Source organism: Myotis nattereri (assembly GCF_964212035.1).
Source record: "Myotis nattereri genome assembly, chromosome: 6".
Taxonomy (NCBI): Eukaryota; Metazoa; Chordata; class Mammalia; order Chiroptera; family Vespertilionidae; genus Myotis; species Myotis nattereri.
Window position 1 is genome coordinate 56,490,808 of NC_138081.1, and position 12,256 is coordinate 56,503,063.

Consider the following 12,256-nt stretch of genomic DNA (forward strand, 5'->3'; position numbering starts at 1 on the left):
GTTCAGCTGGGACGTGCCCTTCCATGCCAGACACTGAAGCTTCAATAACCAGCCAGGCCTACGGACCGTACCCATGCATGAATTTCATGCACCGATCCTCTAGTATATTATATATGTCACATATAAATGAATAACATTAATAAACTTACATATCATTTAACCTAAAAATTTCATTTAAAAAAATGTATCCAGCCGAAACCGGTTTGGCTCAGTGGATAGAGCGTCGGCCTGCAGACTGAAAGGTCCCAGGTTCGATTCCGGTCAAGGGCATGTACCTGGATTGCGGGCACATCCCCAGTAGGGGGTGTGCAGGTGGCAGCTGATCGATGTTTCTCTCTCATCGATGTTTCTGACTCTCTATCTCTCTCCCTTCCTCTCTGTAAAAAATCAATAAAATATATTAAAAAAAAATGTATCCAAATTAAACTAACTGAAATAAGAAAGCCAGATAGTCAAGCACAAAGATATTGCTATATTAGCATTTATAATAAAAAGAAGTTGAATATTCATCTGGGCTGATTAAATAATTCATGATACATGCTTCATGAATTACAGTAGTTAAATAGAAAAAGAGGGGAGAACCAAGATGGCGGCATAGGTTAACGCAGGAGTTTGCTGCTTTGAACAACTACTTCAAAGTGAAACTAAAAGACGGAAGGGACATCACCCAGAACCACAGGAACGCTGGCTGAGTGGAAGTCCTACAACTAGGAGGAAAGAGAAACGCATACGGACACTCAGAGGAGGCTCAGTGCTGAAGTCAAATTCTGAGGTGCGGAGTGCGCGGAGCGGGCTGGCAGCGGAGGGCACGGTTGGCGTTTTCAATCGGGAGGGAGTCGCAGACTCTGAGCTCCAGATACAGGCGAGTCTTTAGGGACCCAGACTCAAACGGGAGAAGCGGGACTGTCTGGCTTCGGTCAGAGCGAGTGCAGCTTTCTCTCCGAGCTTTGCAGCCATTGCTGGGACTCAGAGAGGCAGAGCCCCTGGGGACAGGACTGAAAGCCGCCATAACTGCTCTCTCTGGCCCACCCTGTTGATCCTGTGTGACCTGCCCCGCCCAAGCCCTGCACAGAGGCATTTGCCGGATAGCCTCAGGCAAAGGCTAGATTAGCACCTCCCTAGAGGACAGAAGTTCTCTCACTGCAGACACAGCTGATTCTCATAGCCACTTGTCCTGGAGGTCAAACCCTCCCTGGAATTAGCTACAACAATCAAGATTTAACTATAAGACTGCAAACAAAGACCACTAGGGGGTGCACCAAGGAAGCATAACAAAATGCGGAGACAAAGGAACAGGACAAAATTGTCCATGGAGGATATAGAGTTCAGAACCACACTTTTAAGGTCTCTCAAGAACTGTTTAGAAGCCGCCGATAAACTTAATGAGATCTACAAGAAAACTAATGAGACCCTCGATCTTATATTGGGGAACCACCTAGAAATTAAGCATACACGGACTGAAATAACGAATATTATACAGACTCCCGACAGCAGACCAGAGGAGCGCAAGAATCAAGTCAATGATTTGAAATGTGAGGAAGCAAAAAACACCCAACCGGAAAAGCAAAATGAAAAAAGAATCCAAAAATGCGAGGATAGTATAAAGGAGCCTCTGGGACAGCTTCAAGCGTACCAACATCAGAATTATAGGGGTGCCAGAAGATGAGAGAGAGCAAGATATTGAAAACCTATTTGAAGAAATAATGACAGAAAACTTCCCTCACCTGGTGAAAGAAATGGACTTACAGGTCCAAGAAGCACGGAGAACCCCAAACAAAAGGAATCCAAAGAGGACCACACCAAGACACATCATCATTAAAATGCCAAGAGCAAAAGATAAAGAGAGAATCTTAAAAACAGCAAGAGAAAGAAACTCAGTTACCTACAAGGGAATACCCATACGACTGTCAGCTGATTTCTCAACAGAAACTTTGCAGGCCAGAAGGGAGTGGCAAGAAATATTCAAAGTGATGAATACCAAGAACCTACAACCAAGATTACTTTATCCAGCAAAGCTATCATTCAGAATTGAAGGTCAGATAAAGAGCTTCACAGATAAGGAAAAGCTAAAGGAGTTCATCACCACCAAACCAGTATTATATGAAATGCTGAAAGGTATCCTTTAAGAAGAGGAGGAAGAAGAGAAAGGTAAAGATACAAATTATGAACAACAAATATGCATCTATCAACAAGTGAATCTAAGAATCAAGTGAATAAATAATCTGATGAACAGAATGAACTGGTGATTATAATAGAATCAGGGACATAGAAAGGGAATGGACTGACTATTCTTGGGGGGGAAAGGGGTGTGGGAGATGCGGGAAGAGACTGGACAAAAATCGTGCACCTATGGATGAGGACAGTGGGTGGGGAGTGAGGGCGGAGTGTGGGGCGGAAACTGGGAGGAGGGGAGTTATGGGGGGGGGGGGAAGAGGAACAAATGTAATAATCTGAACAATAAAGATTTAATAAAAAAGAAAAAGAAAAAAAAAGAAATGGAAATTCTAAAAAAAAAAAAAAAATAGAAAAAGATATACCTATGTTATTAGGTAAATGTATCTGAAAATAAAAAAGGTATGCCACAGCCCTGACGGGTTTGGCTCAGTGGATAGAGCGTCGGCCTGTGGACTGAAGGGTCCCAGGTTCGATTCCAGTCAAGGGCATGTACCAGTAGGGAGTGTGCAGGAGGCAGCTGATTGATGTTTCTCTCTCATTGATGTTTCTAACTCTCTATCCCTCACCCTTCCCCTCTTTAAAAAATCAATAAAATGTATTTTTTTAAAAAAAGGTATGCCACAGAATAGTAAAATAACGAATTAAATATAGTTTAATACAAAAAGATATGAAAAGATACATATGTCAGACTGTTCCACTGGAACTGGGATTATAAAGAAACTTTCACTTTCTATTACATTTTAGATACTATATTTTTATAGTGAATGATTTTATAAACAAAAGGAGATCTATAATTCAATATTGTCTTAATGTTTTAAAAACAATGATTTATTGCTTTATAGGTATAAATATCTAATATTTTAATGTAAACTCCAAATACCTGATTCATCTTGTTTTTCATTATGGCATAAAAAGAGTCCTACATCTTTACCAAACACCAAATTTCCAATATGTACTCTCACTTGAAAAAGCACTGAGAAATTACTACATTCTGTTAATTAAGAGACAAGAAGTGCATGGCCACTGTTGATTTCTCTTTACTAAAGATTTGTGTGCTTTAATGTTTCATGACAATAATTCATTTTGAATCAGACAATCTGGGCGGAGGAAATTATGTTTTAGCAACAAAAGACCTCAGGAGAGTAATCTACTATTAAATCTTTGAAAGAAGTGAGATTGTAAGATTTTGTGAAAATAAGATGAGTTATTTTGTAAAATGAAATCGAGCCATATTTTATTACATACAAAAAAGCAATAAGAAATTGCAATGCATAATTCATAAATCTTTCATATTATTTAATGGAATGCATTTACACCATTTAAAAGTGTAACCAAAAATACTTAACATGCCCACAAATGTCAATTCTTAAAAATTCTCTCATACTGAAAACATTCCAGCCAAGAAGCATAATGATAACAAAACCCCAACTAAATAAATAGATGGCCCTTCTATACCCCCTCCCTGATGACAAAATGATAAATAAAAAGCTATTACTGCCTGTCCTTGAAGAGAAAAACACAAGGAGAGAAAAAACAAACAACAGCAATATCACGTTTTATGAGAACTTAAAGTATAATGTGAGTCAAGAGGACACTAATTTCCCAGGTATGAGTTAAGGCTTGAATGCTAAGGAAAACTAAAGAAGTCTCATGAGGAGATTTAAAAGACAAAACTTTGGCTTCACAATCATAACAAACTCTACTGATAAACCAACAAAATTGCACACGTTTCTACCAGCACACTCTTAATAATAATTCAATTTGTCAGATGTCACTCTGAAACACCTTCATCAAGTTGCTATGCCAAGTCACATTCACAGTTGCAAGAAGACAGTAAACGACATGGTTGGAGCAAAGCTATGGGTTTGATTGGGCTAGGTTTGGTTTGCTTTAGACAGAAACACAATGATAAGTGAGGCCTGGTTTCACAAAACCAGTATAATTACGTATACAAACTTCAGAGGCTTAAAGCAGAAGTGAAAAGCGAACAATCCTGTACTTTCTATGACCTTAATACATTATTTTCATAAGGGAGGTGAACTCATACTGACGTGTGCTATACTAAGTATGTATCCCTCCAGGATGTCACTATAAGTGTTGTAGCTTATTTCATTGGCACTGCTGTCTACTTGTCCCAAATTGTGGGACCTGCCTTAGAATAAACACCTGCACTTCTAATCATGGCAATAAAACAGATGCCAAAGAGTCTATGTCAAATTCTGTTGAATCCCACATAGAAAATGTCATTTTCAGTTTCTTGGCTGATATTTACGGCAATAACTGGTTTCAGCTCTGACTTTAACCTTTAAATTATTTCCACCAGCTTGCCTGAAATCTTTTAAAGAGAGTAAAGTGTTTGGACTTAATATGGTCAAGCTCACAAAATGTTACAGATATTAAATTATAGGTAATTTTTTAATTTACACTTTACAGTACATGAGTTTAAACTTTCCAAAACTAATTAAATAAAGCAAGAATGTCATTTTAAATGTACATCTCCTTAAACAAGAAAGTTTCACCAACAGAACCCTCAAGGAAATTGATCCACTTGCACTCAATCTAACCGTATTTGAATTATTTATTATGAGATCAGGTCAAGATTTCATTTAATATAAGTAACATAGTAAAAACATGTTATATAAATGAAAGTATTAATGACTTATTTAGAACAGTCAGTTCAACAGACAAATTTGTATGTGTGTGTATTCCAGTATTCCAATGCTTAATGACATGCAAGGTATTGCTTTCCTAAAGAACAAAAATTTAGAAATACCTACTTAAATTGGTACATTTAAAAATTTATATTTTAAATATACAATTTGATGTCCTTAACTCATTTCCATAAAATAATCTCAGAATTATTTTTATTGGGGACTTATAAATTGCTTTCTTAAATTAGAATGTACTACTTACTTCCCCACATGAGATCTGAAGCTCACTTGGAAGGGTTCCAAATATACTACACCCACTAAACAAAAGAGTAAAATAAGGACCCAAAGACTGCTGGAGAGGAACTCAGCTGAGGGTTTGCAGAGGAGGCCAATGCTTTGAGAACAAGTTTCTTATACTTGGGGTATGGAAGTAAAATAAAAAATATTTATTAATTAAAATCAATCCAGAAATACCACAAATGACCGAATGTTTAAGAAGATAGAGCAAGGAACAGCAACTAGGGCTAAAGGGCCAAATGTGACCAGAGGCCCATATATATTTTAATTTTTTATGGCCTATAAACTAAGAATGGTTACTATATTTTGAAAATATATTTTAATAAAAAGGAAGAAAATAATAACTATGAAACAGAGACCCTATGTGGTCTACAAAGCCTAAAATAATTACTATCTGCCCCTTTACAGAAATAAACATGAATGAAAACTTACTTAGAAATAAGTATGAAAGAAAAATAAGAAGCCTGATTAATTCATTATATAGACAATGAATGTCAATGCTTTTACATAAAAAAGTATAGTACTGAGTATAGAAAATGAAATAAATCTTAATGATAATGCTTATAAGGACTGGTAAGATTTAAAAAATTATGCATATAATTATTTAATTCCATAGGCTCTCAGCCCTGGCTGCATTTCAAAATCACCTACAGAGTGTCAATACCATCTTCAAAATATAGATATCTTGGCCCCTCCCAAGAAATTATAACTAAATACTAGTATGGGCCAAAACATTTGGATTTTGAAAAGTTATACAAGTAATTCTAATACACAGAATGAAACCCACTAATAAAAGTTTAATTACAATTTTGGTCTACTATAAAAATTTATTTTAGAAAAGAACTTAAAATTGTAACAATAAAGAATTGTAATAACGGCATAAAATGGAATACTGTATGGTGAGTAAAAATAATGCTAAAAATTTATGCCTATTGACATAGAAAGATATATGTAAGGATATACAAACACACAAAAATGTATATTATATAATTCAACTTTTGTAGAACAAAATACATACACCCACATATATATAGAATGGTGTCAATTTTGACTGGCTGTCATTATACTTTATGCTGCTCTTTTTGCTTGCCTATAGGATATGATATTTCTGAATGACTACTCATATAAAAACAAAGCAACTTCACTTTGGTAATAGAAAAGATTAACTTTAAATAATATTATATACTTTGAACTAAATTAAGAAATGTTTTATTTTGAAATAAAGAAAAAATGGCAAAATTTTAACAACTGGTAAATTGAGACAGACAGAGGGTATGTGGAGAATTCAATTCACACAACTTTACCATAGGTCTGAAATTATTTACAACCTGAGGGGAAATAAATAAAATAGTCCCCCCTTCCACAAAAATTGTTACACTTTATTATAGATTGACCATTTGATATGTCAATACAACACATAAACCTTTAAACCATTTTATTTAAGTCAATTTATATAGGTTGAATCAAATATTAGTTGAAAGAACCCAAATAAACATGAAATATAGAAATATGTACACAGAAATGTACATATATGTTTAATGTATAAAGGAATGTACGTACATATGCAGTTCTTAAAATTTAAACTCTCCTACTATACATCTTTAGTAACCAACTGCCTATGTCTCTTTATTGTATTAGCTAACTGACCTTGAAAAAGAATTTTTCCAATTCAAATCCATTCATAAACATACCAAGCATCAAAAATATTAACTCTATAAAATGAGCATCTCACCTCATCTAAGTCTTGGATATAAACTGGTTTTTCCTCAAAACCAACTGGCATTGGTTCACTGTGGGGAATTTTTACTTCTTCATACATCTTGTTATTCTCTCTTTGGATTCCTTCTGGCAAAATCATCTATAAACATCAAAAATTAAAATTCAACAAAAATAAATGCTCTATAATAAATATTCTTTAGAGAGAGAGAGAACACTACTGGCTTTACCACACAGCACTGAAAAATAAATTTAGCTACTTTAAAGAAAAAGGAAGGGTAAACAAACAAACAAAAGAAAACAACCATATACACACAAAGCATTCATGTATTAGGTATCTCATATAACATATGAACCATATTATGTTGATGAATCTTAAAGTATACATTAATTAGATGTTATTCTGGAAGACCAATGTACTCACAAAGGAAGGAAAAATATCCAATATATAGTGTAAAGTTTAATCACAAAGCAATGCATTTGCTAAAATAAAAAAAAAGTTGCATATAATGAAAGGGAGGAGAAAAGATATTTTTTGCATATCTGCTATGTGTGAAGAACTTTACATACACTACATATTTCATTTTCCACAGTATTTTTAAACATAATTTAGCTTAGTATAGTCCACCAGTATTAGAGTAATAAAGGAAACAGGGAAAATCTATGTGTCATTTCCTCACAGTAGATGCATTATCCCAGAGTGGTTAAACACCAGTGACATACCTTTGCACCAGCAATGAATGCTGATGTTTTCATGGCTTCAGCCTGGGAATCATAAACATGGGGATAACGTATTTTTTCAAAGTCCATGTCCCTCTGCCTGCTCAGAATTGGAACATTTCTAGCATTCAGAAGTGCCTGCTCCCTTTAAATACAAAAACAATAGGCTAACTCTGAAATTTTTATCTTGCAACAAAGAGTATACAGTATTAACTCAAGATCACTATTAAAAACTATTTCAGGTAGCCTTTCATTATAAAGGAGAAGAAATTAAACTATACAAAGGAGGATATTAGCAATCCCAAAATTTTCTGTGAAATCCCACAGGAGTCAACACATTTTTAGGTAACATCATATTTATAATTTTGTTTGTCACAATCCAAAGATGTTTATAAATTAAAAATGGGTTTCAATATTTAAAGATCAAGTTTAATAATGCCTTCATTTAATTTTTCTCCTTTCTACTTCTAAATAATAACAGGTAAAAAGCATTCATTAAGCTAGGAAAAGAAACAAATAACTCAAAAAAATTGTGTAGACTTCATAAATATTAACCTAGTGGTGTGTGCACAGTGCCTAAAAATAGTTTACTTCTATAATCTAAATTTCTCACCTATCTAGAAGCAACAAGAACATTCTAATTAAGCAGATCACTGCTTTCTTACCCCATAAAATTATTTTTTAATATAACAAAATTCTATTCTTGTAAGAAAACGTGACTAGAAGAATAATATAAATTTGAAGCTAAACTAAAAAATGATAATGATATATAAAAGTAGCAATTACAACACGAGCATTTATTTTTCAGCTGCTGGCTTTTATTACCTTTGTATCCGCAATTCCTTAGGATCGAAGCATGTAAGTCCTTCTCCGGAAATTTCACCATCTTCTCCAGCCTTTTTTTCTCGTCTTGCATTTCTTTTTTCTTCTCGACGATATTGTTTCATTAACTGCTTTTCTTGTTCAGACTGAATAGTGACTTGACATCCATAATTGGGTTTAGCATTTTCTCCTAAAATTTTCTTGCAATTGTCTACAAAACAAATTTAAAACATCATGTTTGGCAAATTTAACTTTTATTAACACCATTTTCCTCCTCACCAAAACCTAAGAACGCACAATGCTCTAACAATTCATTTTTTTTAAAACTGGCACATTCATTTGTATGTTTTAAGGAACGTTTTTAAAAATCACAATATCTAAATGATATTGCATAGTAGCTTAAGAAAAATCAGCAGATATTTTCTTCCTATAGACTAAACAGTTTAATGTTATAAATTCTTACATGTAATATCAGAAGCTAAAATTCAATTTTATAATTTTGAAATAAGTTCTCTGCATGTAATTTCAATAAACATAATAATTATCAATACTAATTGGCATTTCCTATTAGCATAATAATCAAATAAAGATATTCTTTACACATTAGATGTTTTCCCAATGTAATAGGCCTGACTGTGTTAAGTTATTCATATGTTACTACTTATTTATACATGAAAGAAAATTTGTTAATATTAGCTCAGGACATAGTTAGAAGATAACCAAGGTAAATGAAAAAAGAGGATGGTCCACTTTTTCATGGAAATACAAGTTTAAAAAAATAAAATGGAAGAAAGCCAGAACCACTAAGGAACCAGGTCAATCAAAGCTCAGTGTTTACAAGTTACAATTTAAACCTTTGGTTTGGTCAACTCAGTAAAGTTTTTCTTCCACAGGATTACCTTCTGTGCTTAATTAAATCTTTCGAAGTAGTAGTATCTTGGCTCACTACAGCCCTAAAGAAACTAACAGGAATGTTGCTGAAAGCAATTCACGTCAATACACATTATTGTATTGAGGACCTACTAAGCTCCAGGCACTGCTACTAAGCTAGGAAGACGATGAAGAATGCGACTTGGTTCATATTCTGAAGGAGCAGCATAGTGCAAGGTATTTTATCAAATTCCAAGATCTAATACAGAACAAGGAAGGAATTAAACATAGCATTAAAATGGGAAAATCAGCTTTCTAAGTTCATCTTAAGTCAAATCTTCACTATTCTCAGATATTTGTCACTACTTCATTACATGATTTTGAATAAGTCATTTTAACTCTCAATCACATGAAAAAAAACACCTCTATGTATAATGGCTTTTTATAAGTCTCAAAAAGGAAAGTGAGAAATAAAGATTCATTACATCTCAAAATTATAAAATAAGATATAATCTCATCTAAATACATTAGGACTACTACATTTTACAGTTCTAAAAAAAGTATCTACATCTTACATATCTTACTTTCTAAGTAAGTCTCATAAACCTATTTTAATCATTGAATTTATAACCCACTAACTCAGTGTTAGAAAAAGAATGCAGCATTCTAAGTTTCCACATGTACTCTGAACTAAAAGAAAATTAAATTGCAAGGTCACACAATTAGATATTAAGTAGAATTTTTAAAAACACAACTAATGCCATCCACTTATTAAAAATGAATGTTAAAGATGTTGTGTGTGAAACTGAATACTTTTGGTGACATACTAAATGCTACATTAATGTTATTAATATTTTAAACAAATGTGATAGTAACAAAATCCTATTATACACACTTGTGATTTTATAAATAAGGAAATTAAAAGAAGAAAATGTCTACCTCAAGAATAGCACTATAAAGCCACAACCAGAATGTACAGAATATGTGTCCTGTGAGATTGAACATAATCCTATATCATAAACCCTAATATGCAAATCAACCAAAAGGCAGAACGACTGGTTGCTATGACATGCACTAACCACCAGGGGGTAGACGCTCAATGCAGGAGTTGCCCCCTGGTGGTCAGTGTGCTCCCACAGGGGGAGTGCTGCTCAGCCAGAAGCCGGCTCCTGGCTGGCAAGCAAAGCGGTGGTAGCGGGAGCCTCTCCCACCTCCACAGCAGCACTAAGGATCCCTCGGGGAAGCGGGGAAGCGGGCCTAAGCTGGCAGGTGGACATTCCCCAAGGGGTCCCAGACTGCGAGAGGATGCAGGCTGGGCTGAGGGCACCTCCCACCCCGTGAGAGGGTGCACCAGGCCTCTAGTAGGGAAATAAAAAATCAAGTTGAAGAGCAGGAAATGCTTAACAGCATGGTTCACCTTGATGGGTTAAGTGATGGTAGAGACTGACAAGTAGAAATCAACAAGCTAAACAGGATTTCTAACATAAAATTTTACTAAAGAACAATGTAGAAGCTTATATCTTTTTAGAATATGACAAAAAACGTCTTGTACAATTATTCAAACCACTTTCACTTGAGAGCATGAGCTAACTTGAAATTTATTTTATAATACACCCTGTACTAAGCAGTCTCTACATCAGTCCTGAAAACAGAATGTAATTACAACCAGGCTCAGGTTAGCAGTCAGTACACTATGCACACCTACTTCTCCCTTACTTTACATTTCCTGGTTATAAGAGAACAGAGATAAAGTAGGGTGGTGTATATCTGGATAAAAACATTAAAAGAAAATCAGTATGAAAGCTAAAAATTGCTACATGGCATTAAGCTATTGCTAAGACCACAATTTGAGAGACGAAAAAAAGAATGGAATGTTTTTGTCATACTAAGGTAGCTTAATAAATATAACAAATATAACTTGGTATTTTTTAGAGAATTTTGAAGGCTCATTAACACAAAGTATATCAAAAGATAGAAATGGATAAGAAATGGATAAAGTAACAAGGGTCCAAAGAATCTTTTCTTCAAGAGTACTGCATCCGCACCCTCCCCCGCCCCCCACCAAAACAAAACTAGAGAGAATCATGTTTAACGCATGTACAGAAAAAAATTCTACTTAGAAAACAAAAAGAAACCCGTAAAATATGTGGGTTGTCAGCTTCTTTACCACAGTCCTTAGAAAAGGCTAAAGTCTATTAGTTTAAATGACCTCAATTTTCTATAGTGTAATGATTATTCTTAGATATTAGCAACATTGCTAATGATCCAGCACAGAATAAAAGAGGAAAAGCAGTTTGAGAAGAGTAGAAAATATTTCAGGGCAGACTGATGGGTTAAAAAGTGTGTTGCATCTAAAAAGTGACCCTAATAAAATGAGTTTTGTGTATAAATGTTATACAAAAATTGATATAAGGAAATTGTAAAATAACACTAATTCATCATCTACAGCTTCCTAAACAATATGTGAGCTGGACTGATTTTTAAACATTTTGTTAATAAATTACACTATTAAAAGGTAAATATACCTGAAACATAATATTGACTATCAACTGTAATTGAAAAATAAAAATAAAAGTTGGATTAATTTTAAAAGGTAGAGTCAATAACTATCTCTATATAACAAATAGAAGGTTGACAAAAATGAACACCAAATTCTTAGAATTTTTATCACAAGACTAAATATTTAAACTCATGCTTTTTCCTCTGGCAGATACTTATTTTTAATATCCCTATACCCCACTGGCTTACTGCAGTGCTGGATGAAGCACTAGGTGGGAGTCCTGTTAAATGAAGGCAGTTTATAAGTATTCCATACACTTAAAGAACCAAAGACCTATAGAAATACAAAATAATTAATACCAATTCTTCAAAGTTTCTACAAATCTCCAAGCAGCTCAAGGAAACTATCAGTAATCAAAGTACAGGATAAAGGAAATCAATAAGAAATGTTGGATGTAAATCCAGGCTGATTTTATAATTTCCTTTTAGTGCCATACTCATAAATG

At 34.1% G+C, this 12,256-nt stretch overlaps 1 protein-coding gene across 1 annotated transcript in view; it reads right to left on the reverse strand.

Annotated features, from left to right (window-relative positions):
- The window catches only part of ASCC3 (activating signal cointegrator 1 complex subunit 3), a 257,401-nt gene that overhangs the window by 198,039 nt on the left and 47,106 nt on the right, over window positions 1–12,256 (reverse strand). Inside the window, exons 6-8 of the mRNA XM_081093991.1 lie at window positions 8,385–8,592; window positions 7,563–7,704; window positions 6,856–6,981 (exon numbers count right to left, since the gene is read on the reverse strand). Coding sequence (XP_080950117.1) covers window positions 6,856–6,981; window positions 7,563–7,704; window positions 8,385–8,592 — 476 coding nt within the window. The remainder of the gene's footprint in view (window positions 1–6,855; window positions 6,982–7,562; window positions 7,705–8,384; window positions 8,593–12,256) is intronic.